General features: G+C 40.9%; 1 protein-coding gene across 25 annotated transcripts in view; it reads right to left on the bottom strand.

Moving 5' to 3' along the window:
- RBFOX1 (RNA binding fox-1 homolog 1) overlaps positions 1-18,345 on the bottom strand; it is a 2,479,284-nt gene that overhangs the window by 625,652 nt on the left and 1,835,287 nt on the right. The window contains exon 1 of one of the 25 annotated variants that reach the window (XM_063598346.1): positions 1,323-1,355. The exons of the other annotated variants lie outside the window; for them this stretch is intronic. Within the exon in view, the coding sequence (XP_063454416.1) occupies positions 1,323-1,340 (18 nt within the window). The 5' untranslated portion in view covers positions 1,341-1,355. Of the gene's footprint in view, positions 1-1,322; positions 1,356-18,345 lie in introns of those variants that run through there. 25 annotated transcript variants of the gene reach the window in all.

Raw genomic sequence — 18,345 nt, 5'->3', positions numbered from 1 at the left:
GTCTCCAGCTGCCAGAATTCATTGTACTAAACTGTGCAAAAATAAACCGGGTGGAAATGGAGCTAAAGTCGCTACAAAGGAAAATGTCCCAAAGAAAGGGGGCAAGGGTGTAAATGACAAGGCTCACTGAGGGGCAAGGCAGACCTAGAGACCAGCAGAGGTCAAAGAACCAATGTGATTAACAAAGAATTCAACAAAAAGGCCTTCTTCCTTTACAGCAAAGAGAGTTCATAGATCTGAGTTGAACCAGAGCAAGGACTGGAGGGAAGCGGATAAAGAGGATTTTCTAAGCCTGCCGAGCAATGAAAAACAACAGTGATGATGATGTTGATGAAAGACAGAGGTTGAGTTGAACCTCGAAAACGCCTCCCTCCCTTGGCAAAGCAGGGAACACCTGCTCTAAACCTGAAATCACAGAGCAAGGACTTTGGTTACTGGCATAAGAAATTCACACATGCTCTTTATTGGCTAAACTACACTAGGATATATATTTGTCTCCCAAAACATAATAAGTAATTTTTTCTAAACCATTCATGCTAGATTACTATTTTTTTCTTGCTTCAACAGTTAAATATTGTAATTCATAACTACGGGTTACCACTTCATTGCTCTTATTTTAATACCACCTCCAGAAAAAAAAAAAAAAAAAAAAAAAAACTACAGAGTATTTATCAGAAAGCCAGAATAAGTGCATGTAAATCTACCTTTTTCAAGACCAATCTTGTAAAATATACTCTCACATACACACATACGGACACACATCTGGTTAAAGCAAATGAAAGACGCTACTCTCCTCTACAGCACTCAACCCCAAAATGACAAATAAGTAGTCACTTGTGAGAGAGAAACAGAAACAAAAACAAAACAAATAAACAAAGCCATCACTACTCAGAGCAGTTCATTCTTGGTAATTAAATGAAATACCTCACAGCTACAAGTGATGTAGGATTTGCTTCATGTCTAACCCGACTTCCCTAGACCTTTTTTCTGAATTCACCACCATCAATGTTTTCAAAAAACAGAAAACCATACATCCCCCCAAACTCCATACACATACACATTTTTTTGTCTTTCCTTTTTGCAACTGAAAATAAAATTGCAGCTTAATGCTAATGAACCAGGTCTTGCCTAAACTCCCACTGGAAATGCAAGCACATGTACTATACCAGTGCAAGACTATTCTGCCACAAGTATAATCACCTTACACAAAATGCGATTACTCTGGGCTGCAATCTTTATCCCCAAAGTCAATTTATTAATCAGAGAGAAAGAGAGAGCGAGAGAGAGAGAGAAAGAGAGACAGAGGAAGAGACACTACCTACCCACAAATACATCATCATCTTGAAAGAGAAATCAAGGGCTCTGTCAGCAAACAGAAGTCTCCTTACTTCACCAAGAGTATCTGGAAGAAAAACTGAAAGCAGTGGGTAGAAAATCTTGCCTTTTCCTGTCAAGTCCTTAGAGACCCTCTTCTTTCCTTACACAAGATTTGGTGTGCTTGTTTATGAGTTTATGAGGATAACATTCCTTCAGTGGCACTGTATGTGATGTGACTTGCTTCTGGCTGCCTCTCTCTCTCTCCCTCTCTCTCCCCCTCCCTCCCTCCCTCTCTCCCTCCTTCTCTCTCTCTCTTTTCCCTTCCTAACTCTTGCCCTTCTTCTCTTTTCTGTCAAGCCTGCTTAGGTAACAAATTCTTGGTTTGGCTGTTTAATGAGCAAATCCAGACACTTTAGGCGGCCAGCCGCAGTGGCGAAAACAAAAACTGATGATACTGGTAATATTCATAATACTAGCGACGGTGTGATCATAAACAGACAGGCACTACACCATTTCCTGATGGCGGGTGGGAGATTCACGGAAGTCCCCACTGGTGGAATTTACGGGAAGGCGGCCGATCCTCTTGAGGCAAGCCCATCTGCACAGAGCCGGTGACTCTGGGAGGCCAGCATCTGAGAATTTTTTTAAACTCAAAGTAAAGCTCCAGCCGCAGAGAAAAGAACATGTGCAGCAACCCGGCTTCCCCTTTATCTCTTTAAATGTACTTCAGATAAAAGCAGCATCCAGTCAGGTCAAGGCCTCCCCAGACTCATTACTCTTCACACCGCACAGCTCAGCACACTTGTCTACAGCCATCTACCGACGCCACGGTGTCATTGCGGGCTCAGAGGCTGCGGTCCTGCCCATCGCTGCAGCTGCCGCCTGCCCATCTCTGTGCAGGGCTCTCAGCCAGGGTGTGGACCGGGAAAAGGGAAGGAGGGCCGGGGGGATGGGCCGTCAGAAGCCTCTGTGCCAATTCAGCAAATCAAAAGCAAAAAACCAAGCCCCACCAACTAAGCCCAGCAAATGGAAAGCTTCAAGAAGACTTGCTAGCATGAATCTGTGGCTTCCTAATCTAAGGATGAAGATGATACACACGCCCTCATTAGAAGACCAAATTTTAAAGTGTGTGTGTGTGTGTGTGTCTGTGTGTGTGTGTGTGTGTATACATTCTTCCCTCCCTCCCTTTGCAATCGCAGACCTAGGAAATTTTGCAGCAGGCAGAAAACTTGATCGTTTCAATAGGCTCTCCTTACAAAATCCATCGGCTTGGAAGCACAGCTAAGATTTCCTGAAAGTATCCAAAATTTTTTTTCTATAAATCACTTCTCCTTTATTAGTTTTTCTTTTTAATCTATTTTAAATTGTATGCTTTATCTTGAAAATTATCTCCATTACTGAAACACATCATGAATGAGAGGATGGGGAAAGCAATTTGCCCAGCATATTAATTGATGCAGTGTTCAATTATTGATATATGGATAAAGAAGAAATTAATATTAAAACAGACAATGTACAGAAGGGGAGAGGGGGAAATATTATCTCTTGCTCAGGTCTGAGTTTTGACCATTAGTGATATTTTTACATGGCACACAGAGAAAACTGCTTAACCGAGCCCCTTGTTGATTTAAATTTTTACCTACAACTGCGCATGGCAAAATGTCAACCTAAACAATTAAAAAGCATTAGGTAAACTGTGGAATCATTGGCAGCATGAGACAGGTGGCGAGTAACCTGTTAAAATAGCCTATAGGTAGTCCCATCAGATGCATACTGGCTAAGCATGTTGGAGAGAATCACCACCAAGCCACGCCATAAAACAAGCAGTGATGGACACAGCCTCAGAGCTGGCTATCTCAGAGAGGTAAGAAAATAACAACACAGCCCTCAACTGGAAAGTTCTCAATCAGGCACATACACTGACCAATCTGCTTAGTACATTTTAGAGCCCATGAATCACAGCACAGAGGATCAAGAACCGAATCACCAACCATCCTGGTTTGATGGGGCAGAACGGTTTCCTGGGATGCAGGATTTTCAATGCTAAAACCAGGACCGTCTGAACAAACCAGGATTGATTGCTTTCTCCTACTTGGGAGAAGTTCTGCACACACTTTGTCATTACAGTGAAGAAAAAACAGAAAATTCATCTTTCTTATGGTATCCGGTGACAGAGATCACCTCCGGACATGATCTCCACAAATTCTCAATTTGCACAGGGACAAAATGTGCCCTTTCTGATAGGAAAACTTAGGGAAAAATAACTAAGCACCATACTCTTTAAAATTTTGCAGGCATATGTTCATTCATTGATTCCACAAATATTCTACTGAACACGTGCTCTGTATCTATCTCTGTGGAGGCACCCGGGAAGCAGCGGTGGTGAATCGGTCATATCCATGCCAGCAAATACCCTGACGGTGCAGTTCATTTGGCCAATATATCGATACTTTTTTGAAACATAACTTATTTGCCAATATTTAAAAACCAAGAGATTTCAAATAACTTGCACATATATTTTTTTTTTTTTGAAGTACTGGCTGATCCAGCAAGGTAAGGTCTACATTTTCATAGTGATAACCATGAGCTGGTGCTGAGTGGCAGCTGTTCTCTTTAGGTGACAAACATGTTCCAGTTCTCTAGTTTGCATCAATCCATGGGATCAGATATTATTTGGCAAGTAGAATAACCAATTTTCCTTTATAGGCCTGGTCCTTGGAGGCATTTATGTTTGTAGCCTCTTTATTTGATCTGAGATGTAAGTACACACACAAACACACACACACACACAACTTTAGATATGGCGTTAATATAGAACTTTTACAATATAATACCTACTTTATCTTCAGTATTTCCATTCTGAGTAAGACACTGACACATTAGTGGGATGGATGGATGGATGGACGGATGGACAGACAGACAGATACATAGATAGATGAATAGATGCATGGATGGACAAATGGATGGATGGCTGGATGGCTGGTTGGACAAATGGATAGAAGATAGATAGACAGATGGATAGATAGAGAGACAGACAGACAGACAAGATTGCCAGATACAGACAGACATGAGAGAGGAGGGAATATGAACACATCATGGTTGTGTGTACATTTTACATTCACTCAATGCTCATTTTCTGCAATGAGAGTTACAGGTCACCTATTCTACATTACGGAGAAACCTCATTTCACTTAGGGCGAGTGAGCACAGGAGACCAATCAGCCTCTGGTCTTTGAAGCTCAATTTGAAGAAATGTATCACCACCTCTGAAATCCTTTATACCTCTCACATAGTCACTAAAGTCAGTCACGAGGCAGCACCTTGACATTCCCCTTTCTCTTGGGGCATTGCTGCATGGGGCACTATTTCTTACAAGTGGCCTTCTGAAATCAACTAAAGGAAAGAATGGATCTCTCTAAGTAAGACATTACTAGGTCCATGCAAATTCACATTTTCTTTTTTCCTCTTCGAGGTGTACATAGCAAGATTATTTGTTCAAACATTAATATGCTTTTTTCTGTCCACATTTTTTTCTTTCTTCCCTCCTCCACTACTCTCCCACATATGTGTGTGTGTATATATGTATTTCATACATATATATTAGTTCATACATCTATACACACACACACATATATACATATATAGTCCATTTCACCAGCACAGTGTTCTGTTATATTTAATTGCATCTGAATGCCTTTGGACCTGAATCATGCTCTCCTGTTTACCACAGTCCTTCCATATTTTGATTGTATTATACCAGGTCTGTCCCACACATTTATTTGCCCATGCTTTGCAGATGTTTGATCAGAAGCCCACGGGTAGGATTAGGGTAAATGACCTGAAAGATGATCAGGAGAGTGTTAGGGCCTTTAACAGGTCACAGGGTATCAAGACTGTGAGTGGGGCAAACAGCTCTGGGTCCCAGGAAAAAAACAGCTGCATGGTACCTCTAGGTAGGCAGGATGCTAAGTGACAGGGTTCCTAGCTTCACCACAGAGTCACCATTCCTCAGGATGGTAGAGAACCAAGGGAGCCACCAAGCCAAGATGCACTATGTGTACCTGAAAGCAAATGTCACCATGGCAACCACTAACAACTGACCCATGCCCGGTGCCTTCTGGGCACTACCTTCTCCCAGGCTCTTGCACATCTCTAGGAAAAGGGAAAGGACTGAAATAGCTGAAAGTGAACATTTTGCCTGATAGGGATAAGAATCTGGATTTAAAATTAAACTGATTAAAAATGAATAATGTAATAAGTTGTTTCTTGTGCATTTGAGTTAGCAGACTGAGTTCTCTTACAAGCTCTGAGAAAGCCAACAAAGAAACTCATTTGATCCACGGTGAGGGGTGTACACAGCCTATACTTCATGGCCTCTGATACACCAGTGGATTGGTATGTGTCATTTCTTGTTTTTTTATATTTAATCTTAAGCTTCTGTGAGCCGAAATGAGTCCCCTGGTTATGCTCTTCCTGCCTCTGCTCAGTTTGTACCCATTCATTCTCCCACCTGCTTGAACATGTGGTCCCTCTGCAAGGAATGAGATTCGCCCTAAGATGGAGAAACATTTTATCACCGTGACACAAGCAGGAGACAGCTGTTTCCCATTAATCAAGTGTGGGAGGGGTTACAATCCCTGTACTCTGGAGTCCAGAGGTTAAACAGACGGAATGGAACATTCCGTGGACTGTCCCCTCGGGGGGTGTCAGCAAATTATTTCTATGTTTTAAATTCTGCTCATAACCAAATTGATGATTCAATCAATTCCTCAAACCTTGTTCCTTGAAATGAGCAGAGTGACATTTTCTATTTATTGCCACTCCCAAAACCTTCCATTTTAAATCATTTTAATAACAAAGTAAATATATTCAAATATTCAATTCAAAACCATTTTTTTCCATGTTTACAAGGAGGCTGGTAGGTCCAGAGCTGCTTTCACAGTGGAAACATTTACAACTCCTGTTGTCAAGCTTCAAGAGAAATTATTTTAAAATAATTAATCCAGTTATCAGTTATCAACTCAACACAATAATTAATCAATTGCAAAGCAATAGCCTGAAACCAACACTGATTAAGCTACTGGTGGCCTATCTGTTTCAGTGGCTTCTGATCTGCTACAGAAATTGAATGCCATTGTGATACATTAATTATATACAGCAATCAGCATCCAACTTTAAACTTTATGAAAGTCTGCAAGCCTTCATTAAAGAGTTGTGTTACTAAACACTGAACTAAATGTGAAAAATGACTTGATAAACTCAACTGAATCAGTGCTGAAACCTTCTTTTTTAAATTTTTATTTATTTATTTATTTTGAGACATGGTCTCACTCTGTCACCCAGGTGGAGGTTGGATCAACCTCCACCTCCCAGGCTCAAGCGATCCTCCCATCTCAGCCTCCCAAGTAGCTGGGACCACAGGTGCATGCCACCACATCCAGCTAATTTTTGATATTTTTGGTAGATGCAGGGTTCTGCCATGTTTCCCAAGCTGGTCTCAAACTCCTGGCCTCAAATGATCCACCCACCTCGGCCTCCCAAAGTGCTAGGATTACAGGCAGAAACGACCACGCCCAGCCTGGAAACTTCATTTAATAGGTGTTTACAGGACATCACTTGACATTGTATTCTGTACAACTGAAGCTCCTGAGAAGGTAGATTCATCCTGAACCATAGGTCTTCAATGTTGCAGTAGCTAAAATATCCAACCAGAAGGCTGGAGTTTACCAAGATAGATAACAGGGAATTTGGATACCAAGGACTGCTCTCCAGAGTGGTTCTCCCAGATCCTGCAAATTGGGGTGGTTACCACCGACCATCACTATGAACCAGACAGGATAGGAGGAATTCAATCGCTTCTTCCACTTTCAGCCACGTGGCTGCTCATTTCCAATTGTGATCTCTCTGGCCACAGGAGCAAGCGCAGATTCTTCTCCTTTAGGAGAAACTCCAGCAATTTCTACTACATTATCCCAAACTCCACTGCCTGGAAGGAATATTTATGCCACTAAAAAGACTGACCACAACAGGAAGATGGTTAAACATATTAGTTCATCAATATCAGCAATCCTATTATTGGATTCTCCAGGCAGGTGTTGTTCAAATCATCCATGTTACCAAGGCCAGGGTCATCAGTATAATTTTAAAAAATTACTCATTATGAAATATTTAAAATAAATAATTATTATGAAATATGGACAATAATAAAACTATCACTTGACTACCCAACTCTAAACTTGAGATATACAACACAGGTGTAGTGAGATGATCAATTTTATTGAGTCAATGAACAAATTAATTTAAAAAGTACATAAATAATGTCCTTCATATAAAAACTCCTGCTACTCTCATTCCCATCATTAGTGAGAAATGAGTGCTTCTATTTTTCTAGCCTTGGGAGGTGAATTTCTCTAAAGCCAAGAACATCTTCCATTTGATTTCCCCATGACGAGTGGCCAAGTTATAATAGCTAAGGTTTAGGACACAAACACACAAACAGGTTTAGTAGAATGAACACTATTACCACGTTCTGCTTGTTAATAAGGCCAGTGTGGGCCGGGCGCAGTGGCTCACACCTACAATCCCAGCACTTTGGGAGGCCAAGGCTGGTGGATCACTTGAGGTCAGCAGTTCAAGACCAGCCCAGCCAACATGGCGAAACCCTGTCTCCACTAAATATACAAACATTAGCTGGGTGTGGTGGCGTGCACCTGTAATCTCAGCTACTTGGGAGGCTGAGGCAGGAGAATCGCTTGAACCTGGGAGGTGGAGGTTGCAGTGAGCCAAGATCGTGCCACTGCACTCCAGCCTTGGCAACAGAGTAAGACTCTGTCTCAAAAAAGTAAAATAAAGCCAGTGTGGCTAGGGCCAGCAACTCGCAAGGGCTGAGGAGGGGAAGTGAGGTAAAGACCAGTTCATGCAGAGCTTTAGTTATCAAAGGTGCGATCTGTGTTTTGTTCCACAAGCAATGAGAAACTGCTAAGGAACGTCAAGGAGGGAATGACTTATTTCAAAGGCTCCCTTGGTCCTGAGGATGGATTGTGGCCTTGAGGCAAAGTGACAGCGAAAAGGCCAGTCAAGAGTTTGCTGTGGTCTTCCAAGCAATGAATGATGATGATAGCTTGCACGGGGAGAGATGGAAAGGGTTGAACTATTCCATGTCATCTGTGATGGGAAGCATACCCTAACACCCACGGTTCATATGGGAGCCAATCCCAAAATGGCAGCATGCAGCTAGAAAAATAAAGTTGTGAGTGTACCCCAAGAGAACATGGATCAGGATAAAAGGATACCCAGAGAGCAAATTGCTGAGGAATCTCTGAACAGGTCAGAGAGCTTAAGTGACTACAGGGATGGTGATCTGCAAACTTTATAACAAACATGAAGGGGAAAACCACACATTCCCTAAGGACTGAGGCTCTGTTAAATGTATTCAGTACAAATAGTCATTACTTTGGCACTGAAATCATAGTGAAGACAGTTCTGCCAGGATAAAGACAGGTTACTTGTTGCTAGGATTTAGGAAGCAGAAGAAGGTACAGAATGATAGGCAAGGCATTGGAGGAAATAATCTATTTATGCCAGTGTTCAACAATCTGCTGAGATATTGCAGTAAAGATCCCTAAAATTGCCTGTCCATGCTGCATGAAATCAGAGGTCAGTTCAACCCTTCTTGTGACTCCCAAAAACAAATGGGAATGGGACATTTTATTTACTTTTACTTTTTGACTCAGGAATAATATTGATATAGTAAGGTATACTAGTCTCTTTCAAATTGTGGTTATATATATATATATATATATATATATATATATATATACCAGGAATTTAATATTTTAACTATTTTAAAAGCATAGTTCAGCTGCATTAAGTACATTCACATTGTTGGGCAACCATCACCACCATCCATCCACAGAACTTTTTTTTATCTTGCAAAACTGGAATTCTACACTCACTTAATAATAACTTCCCATCATCACCCTACAGCCACTAGCAACCATGGGGTTAAAGCACACAAATCTTAAGTGTACAGTTTGACAAACACACACAAACACCACCCTGTGTAACCACCACCTAGATCAAGACAAGTGCTTTAACATCTCAAGCACCCTCAAAAGCCTCCCTTTGCCATGCAGGAAAATGTTTACTTTTCACTCTCATCTTCCTGGCTCTCTCTCCATCATAATGCAAAAAGCTTTATGAGGTACTTATTCAATATGGCATTTTATTTTTCTTTATACAGAGGGAGAGAAACAGATGTGACACCACCTCTAAATTCTCCAAGAATTTACAATCCGAACTTGACAAAGAAGGACTCTGAGTTGCTGAATGGCTCCTTCTATTCTTGCTTGTGCTGCATGACAAAATGCAGGTACACAGTGTAAACTGTGGTTCTGCTCAGGCAGAACTTTCCATATGAAGCATTCTGTGTTTTCTTTGTTGTACCTGCTCAGCATACCCTTCCTCTGCTCCCCTTCTTTTAGGAACACGCACTGGTCTCCTCTTAACAAACCTCCCCCGCCCAACCCTCAGTTTGCAAGCTCCAGTTGGGGCAGAGCCAGATCATGATGAGCAAGTAAAACTGGGTTTGGCCAATAAACATATGCAGTCCGGGGCCTGGATGGTGCAGAGATAGGAAGTGAAGTCAGTGAGTCTGATTATAATCCTACAGCAACAGACAATGTATGGCCCCTGCTGATTGAGAACGGTACACCATATGGGATAGATACACGTAAATAAAAACTTCAGGCTGTCATGAGTTGAACCATGTTTCCCCCCAAAAAAAGATATTTTGAAACCCTAACTCCCAGTGCCTCACAATGTGACCTCATTTGAAAATAGGGTCTTGTTGGGAGGCCAAGGTGGGTGGATCACGAGGTCAGGAGTTCAAGACCGGCCTGGACAACATGGTGAAACCCCATCTTCACTAAAACAAACAAACAAAAAAAGTAGATATATAAATTAGCTGGGCGTGGTGGCACATGACTCTAATCCCAGCTACTTGGGAGGTTGAGGCAGGAGAATCGCTTGAACTCGGGAAGTGGAGGTTGCAGTGAGCCGAGATCATGCCATTGCACTCCAGCCTGGGTGACAGAGGGAGAGTCTGTCTCAAAAAAAATAAATAAATAAAATAAAATAAAATAAAAAATAGGGTCTTGGCTGGGTGTGGTGGCTCATGCCTGTAATCTCAACACATCGGGAGGCCAAAGTGGGTGGATCACTTGAGGCCAGGGTTTCGAGACCAGCCTGGCCAACATGGCAAAACCTTGACTCTACTAAAAATACAAAAATTAGCCAGGCGTGATGGCAGGCACCTATAATCCCAGCTACTCGGGAGGCTGAGGTAGGAGAACTGCTTGAATCCGGGAGGCAGAGGTTTCAGTGAGCCAAGATCGTGCCACTGCACTCCAGACTGGATGATAGAGTGACACTCCATCTAAATAAATAAATAAAAGTATATGGGGTTGGTTATAAACAAGAGAAAGCCATTTTACAAAGATAAACCATTTCTGGGTTAGGTCATTTCCTAAGGTGGTTTCTAAACCAGCTTTTCTGACACCAAAAAACTCTGTATATTGGACATCAGCTGGTTTGCCTATTCAATGTTCTTTTCTCCTTCTTCTGCAGGAAAACGATGACTTTTGAAATCCAGAGACTAAAGATGAGAAAGAATGAACAGTGGAGTTACCAGCCTTTCTCGTGAGCCAAAGAGGAGGAGGAGCAAGTGGTACAGAGAGGCACAGGCAGGAAAATCTCAAAAGGTGTTTGTCTGTCTTAACAGTGATGGAGGTAATGCTCCATTCACCGGGCCCGAGAGTAACTCAGGAGACAGCACAGCCCTTGAGTTTACTTTCTCTCTGTTTGGCCTAATGAGTTGAGCAAACATTTTGGCTCCTCAATAAAAGCACAATCTCAAGTTTCTTAAAAGGGATACAAAGTAGCTAATGGACTGGGAGAAATTGGTTGTAGCTGGAAGCACATCTCAGAAGCACATTTTGTTTATATCAAAACCTCATTTAAGTATCAGTTCAAGGGAAAGCTGCTAACAGGACAAGTTTAATACGACTAATACTTGCACAACCCCAGAACATTCCATTTCTATCAACCCGAGAGATATAATTTTAAAAACATTTTAAAGTCACTAATATGGTAAGATGCTACTAATACGGTACAAATTATAACAAAAAGGCACAAACATGATACTGAACATTTGCTAAGGAACTTAGCAGCAAATTTCATCATTGTACTAATATGATGACAGGTTGCAAATACCAGGATTTCACTGTACCATATCCCCATTAGTCCATGTTTACGATGTTACAAATGGCACAGTTATTCACAGATTAGTTCGTCTTTGAGACTCTGTGCTTTTGATGCTAATAAATGTAGTAGCTTCACCGCCTACACTAACCTGAATTTCCCATTTTGACTTTTGTAGGAAAATTCATCACGTAAAACTCATTGCAGTTTGCAAAACTGCATTTACTTTGGTCAGTTACACATGGACATCACCGATATATTTTGAGACAGTGGGGCTAACGGTACCTCGCCCACCAATGCCAACATTTCCCCTCATGGATTGTCTGAACAAAGACTAGCCTGATGGGAGCATTATGTGCGCAGCTGGGAAGCCGCTTATTCAGAGGAATAATTCCCCCAGAGCTAAAACTCCACAGGCCTTGAAGAGATTTCTGGGCAGAAAATTGTAAGTGCATCAGGAGAAGTCTGTGCAAAGAAAACCTCTGAGGTCTCGTCCACTAACTAAATGGCCCCGTTCCAAGAAATCAGATGGATGTCTTTGCCCACCTCTCCCGCTTACACCCAATAACACCGCACGTTTCCAAGCTCTTCCAGAAATGCAATGTTAGAAAATTGTTAGAAAGTAAGTGTTTAACTAAGACAACAACCAGCAGTCTGTTCACTGGTCTCCAGAGAGGTGACACCACTTAAATTGTACAAGAAACTGTGTCATTATCCCCAGGGCTCACAGGAGGTATATGAGTGGGCATGTAAACCATGACATTGGAATGGAAGTTTAAACAGGTGATTTCATATTATGCATACACTGTTACAAGTGAACATCTTGGTTAGAAATGGGAAGGTGGTATTTAAAATTATTTACACTTTGTGTTGTTAACCTTTGTTAGTATGTTGGTATATTATCGGGAGGAAAAAAATTTCATGTGCAAAAATAAAGTATTCCTAAAGCAACAATTTGAAGAAATTCAAGTATCTGCAGGCATCCCGCAGGTGTTCCATTTGAGTCAAGTGAGAAGGGATATGGCATTATTTTTTGTATATTAGGCATATGAAAATATTTTACACTTCCACCAAGAAATCTGGTATATCCTATTTTCTTAACTTTTTTCTCAAGCATGGGACTCTTCTTGGTCTTTTCTTTTGCTGGTTTTGACAAAGACTCGGGTAAAATAAATGATTTCATTTCTACTTAATTCTACTATAAAGAAAAAAATGGTCGGGAGCGGTGGTTCATGCCTGAAATCCCAGCATTTTGGGAGGCCAAGGCAGGTAGATCATGAGGTCAGGAGATCAATACCATCCTGGCCAACATGGTGAAACCCCGTCTCTACTAAAATACAAAAAATTAGCAGGTAGCGCACCTGTAGTTGTAGCTACTCGAGAGGCTGAGGCAGGGGAATCACTTGAACCCAGGAGGCAGAGGTTGCAGTGAGCCTATATCGCGCCATGGCAGTCCAGCCTGGCAATAGAACAAGACTCGTCTCGGAAAAAAAAAAAAAAAAAAAAACCCAAGTGTGAGGATAAATAGAAACTGACAACTGGTGTCAGTTTAGGGGACTAATAGGGAAGTGCAAGGACTGTGGCAGAGTGTAGTATGCCTCATTCAAATAAAGCCATGGTTATTCAGTCACAAGAAATTGTTTCCATGTTGAAATGCAAGCCCACACCGGGCGCGGTAGCTCACGCCTGTAATCCCAGCACTGTGGGAGGCTGAGGCAGGCAGATCACGACGTCAGGAGATCAAGACCATCCTGGCTAAAGCGGTGAAACCCCGTCTCTACTAAAAATAAAAAAAATTAGCCGGACGTGGTGGCAGGCGCCTGTAGTCCCAGCTACTCGGGAGACTGAGGCAGGAGAATGGCGTGAACATGAGAGGCGGACCTTGCAGTGAGCCGAGATCGCGCCACTACACTCCAGCCTGGGGGGCAGAGCGAGACTCCATCTCATAAAAAAAGAAAATAAAAAATAAAAAAAAGAAAAAAGAAAAAGAAATGCAAACCCAAAGTTGTGTGGGCTTTTATTTTTTAATATTTATTGTTTTAAAGAGAAGCCAAAAAAAAATCTAGATATTTCTGTAAAACTTCCAGATTCTTAAATACTTGCAACTGTTTTATCCTTCTTTCCCCTAATCATATATGCTAACAAACACTGTTACAAGGCAACACAGCAACTGAAAGTTTTTGACTTCCCAACTCTTCTCCTAGAGTTCTTTTGGGCAACCTCTCAGTGCTCTATAAATAATTGTTAACTAAAACCAATAACTGCTTGCATTTGAAGACTGTTTGATCATCACTGAGTAATGAAGCACTTTTACTGTTGGTACCCAGAAGTGGATTCCCTATATATGCAACATCACTGCAGTCTGTACGTATGCAACAGAACAAAACCAACTTGTCTGTAGTAAGATCAACTCCACAGCCTCAGCCCCATGAGTACACATTTCAAATAACACAGAACCTCATCTTGGCTACTATCGAATTTGCTGTATGCTGCTTTTACGCTTTGGGGAGTTCCTTTGCCCCTTTTTTCTCTTTTTCTTTAATTCTCACCCTTTGACTTCCCTTTGATTCTACTCTCAATGAGCTCCTCTACCTCTTCCCAACCTCACCATTTCCAATCCCAGAAGTTTTCACAATGACTCACTGGGGGATGGCTTTAGAGAACTTAGTTACCTGTACTCATTACAGAGAGATGTTGCACAATAGACAAATACAGATCTCTTTTCCAAAAGAAAATGCATCTGTGTATCTTTGGTTTTAAGCATTTCTTTATGATGTTTTCAGGTATAATTTTTTCTTATGCTTATACTGCTTGTTTTTCCCCATGCTCTCTGGAGTATAGGCTGATGTTTTCACCAAATTTGGAAAATCTTAGCTTTTATTCCTTAAAATAGTTTTTTGTCCCATTGTCTGTCTCTTCTCTCCATTCAGAAATCCAATTATATGTATTTAAATGCTTGATATTTCCCATAAATCACTGAGGCTTTTTTCAATATTTTTCTTCTTTCTGTTCCTTAGTTCTATTCTTCGCTGTCTTCAAGTTAACGGATTTCTGTATTCAGCATTTTACAATCTGATGTTTACATTTCAGATACTGTACTGTCAATTTTATTAGGTTGATGCAAAATAATTGCAGCTTTTGCCATTATTTTAATTATTATCATTTTAATGGTAAAAGCCGTAATTACTTTTCATCAACCTAACAGAATCTCAGTTTGGTTCTTGCTTACGGTTTTCATTTGATTTCTGAGACTTCCCATCTGCGAACTCATCATGTCCATCTTTTCCTATAAACCCTACAATATTTCTAACAGTTATTTCAAAGTCCTTGTCTACTTCAATCCTAACATTTGGGTCATCTTGTAGTCCCTTTCTACTGACTGTTTTTTCTCCTAATCAGTGGACAAAACATTTCCTTAAAAGAGAAAGAAAACAAATATTGTAGGCTCTGTGGGCCATATGGTCTCCGTTGAAACTGTGCAACCTTCTTATTATAAAACAAAAGTAGCCAAAGGCAAAATGGAAACAAATAGGAATGACTATATTCCAATGAAATAAGAATATTTACAGAAACAGAGAGCTGTCTCATAAACTGTGGCTTGCCAAACACTGCTCTGGATTGTCAGTCAATTTTTTTTTCTTTTCTACACATCTAGTATTTATTTATTTGTTATTTTTATGAGACAAGGCCTTGCTCTGTCACCCAGGCTGGAGTGCAGTCATGAAATCACAGCTCACTTTGACCTCTTGGGCTCAAACAATCCTCCTGCCTCAGCCCCCTAAGTAACTGGTACCAAAGGCATGTGCCACCGTTCCTGTGCAATTTTTTTTTGTATATTTTTTTTATTATTTTGTAGAGGAGGGGTTTTGCCATGGTGCCCAGGCCGGTCTTGAAGTCTTGGGCTCAAGTGCTCCACTCACCTCGACCTCCCAAAGGGGCTGGGATTACATGTGTGAGCCTCCACACCAGCCATGGTATTTATCATTACTGGACATTTACCATTGGACATTTCAATTCTGTGGATTTCAATACATAGAACGAATTGTAGGGAGTCTGAATTACGTCGTCTTTCTTTAAATGGTGGTTGAGTTTTGTTCTGGGAGCGCTCGGCTAACTCATGCATGCTCTTGACCCTGTAAAGCTCATTTTCATGCTTTGTTGGGAAGATCTTCTTAGGATTTGTCTACAGTCATGGGCCATGCCCCTTAATATAGGGAAGGGATTGGCTGACATTTTCTGAAAAGAGCCAAATAGTAGAAATTTTAGGCTTTGCAGGTAAAATAGTCTCAGTCACATATTATTATGTTTTAATCATCTAAAACCCATTTTAGTTGATCACAGACTACAAAGACAGCCCATAGCCAGATGTTGCCTGCAGAGCATAATTTGCTGACACTTGCCCTAAGATACACACTTTACTCCTAAAGTCTGATCTTTCTGGAGTCTCAACTGAATACCTACAACCTGTATTACCTCTACCCTGGCCTCTGTGTCACAGTTAACCCTCCCTGTGAGGACTCACAAAGCCTGACCCTGCACATAAGTGGCTTATTCCTCAGCGAAGAACTCAGGGCATGGAGACTTCTCCTTCCCACACGGATCTGTCCTTTCTATAGCAACCGGTTCCACAAATTCCAGCTACTTCCTCATCCCCAACTTCTAAATTCTTCATCTCAGAGCACTTATGTTCAAGACATTCCTCCCAGGAATAAAACTGGGCCAACGGTAGCTTCATCTCACATGTCTCCGATTCTCTGAAGGATCACAGCTGTGTGCTGCTTTGTACCCATTGCCTGAAAATGATGCTTCATATATTTTGTCCAGTATTAAAGTTGTTTATGGTACAAGTTATTCTAACATGGCAAAAAACAGAAGATCCTCTGAAATATTCTGAAATCTCTTCCTAGGGCAGCTTTCTAGAATAACGGTTATCTTGTAGCCAAATTATGTTATTGGTGCATACTGATTCTTTCATTGTATTAACGACAAAAAACAACAGCCACTGGTATTTGCAAACATGTATTAATATTTAGTTTCTACTATGTTATAGGCAGTACAGAGTACAGTTAAGAACAAAATAAGCATTCTCTTACCCTTAAGAGGAGTCAATCTAAAGGGAGTAAGAAGACAGGAGAACGAGAAACCATGACCAAGTAAACCACAAAACAAACGAGGGAATAACAGATTGTGGGTAAGTGTAAGGAAGGTGATAAGCACTGTAATGAAAGTGATGAATGAAGAATAAGAGTAGCATTAATTAAGCTCTTTAAAGGTCATTCTGGCCCTAAGGAGTGAATAGAAGGTTGAGTGATCATAATTTATTCTCCAAACCAGGACTTTCTGGGGAAAGAAGAAAGTGCTATTAATAATTATACCAGGACAACAGTTGTAACTACTATTGTTCCAGGCAACTCAAGATACATGTTTACCATAAAAGGAACAAAGACTAGAAAATGGGTCAGATAGTTGGAATGCTATTGAAATAATCTAGATTAGAAATCGTGATGACTTCGAGTAGGTTTGCGAGAGTGAATTTTGAGAGGAATTCATAGACTTGAGACACAAATCTAAAGGAGAAGGTAGAGGTGAAAAAGATGTAGTAGTGAAGAGCAACAGCTGAGTTTCTGGTCTCAACAACTGAATTAGGAGCTGTTGTAAAAAGACATGATAAAGGAGGAAGAGCAGATTAATGGGCAGGTGTGTGTGTGTAGAAGACACAGATGATGAGTGTGAATTTGGGTACATGAAGTTTAAGATGTCTAAGTGATATTTAAGTTAAAATAAACAGTAACTTTTTGTGGATAAGGACCTAGAATTCAGGTAGTATTTCAATACTGGGCAAATATATATATATATGTATCTATGTATGTATAAATTACCCAGGTTATGTATACAGACAAACACACACACACACGCACACATATCTGGGCAAATTAGTGTTGGGGTCAGTTGTGACCCCAACAACAATTTGTGATCAAGTTGTAGTTGCTTTCAAACCTATTCAAAAATCCAAGAATTAGCAGATACATCAAATATAATATGTATGTAATACATATATATCCATCCTTTAAATGATCTGCCACACTTCCTGCAGCTAGGAGGCTAGGAGGAGCAATAATACTCTCCTCTGCGCTTTTCTAACACCTAATTTCATGACTAACAAATCGCATTTTCTTTTTCCTGGCATTATAATTACATATACCTACCTTTTCGCACCACCTATCAGAATGCACAGCCCTTGATAGCAAGACATTACTATTTTCCTAGTGGTGTATGTAGTATATGCTCAATAAAAGCTTTTAGAATAATCTAATTCCTCTATGATACCTAAGAACCAATACTAGTCAAAACGGAAGCTTCAGGGTAGCAGCCGAGAAGCTCCACTTGTGAAGAAATTGTAATGTGTTAAGCCAGATGGGACCCTCCTTTCTCAGGCTTGGAGTAAAGATAGGCTTGTGAAGGGCTATGCTGCTTTTTGAAGTTCATTTCTCTTAATGGCAAATGTAGCTTGAGGACAACTTGACAACATGCCACTCTGGGCAAAATTGCATGCACTAAGGATTTTCCAAATTCCAAGCTGAGTCCTGCTTACTAGCTCATGAACCCTTCTCCTACCCAACAACCACAGTTTTGTCAGTGCTGGTTTTGTCACCCTTGGTCAATTTGGTGTCTGTGCAGTTAGGTTCCAGTTTCCCAATCCGCACCACCTGAATGGCTAAGGGGAAGGGGGATGGCTAAACCTCAATTCTTCAGTTTGAGGCCAGTTTT

The sequence above is a fragment of the Pan paniscus genome, chromosome 18, assembly GCF_029289425.2.
Source record: "Pan paniscus chromosome 18, NHGRI_mPanPan1-v2.0_pri, whole genome shotgun sequence".
Classification (NCBI taxonomy): Eukaryota; Metazoa; Chordata; class Mammalia; order Primates; family Hominidae; genus Pan; species Pan paniscus.
This window is presented reverse-complemented; position numbering and strand designations above follow the sequence as displayed.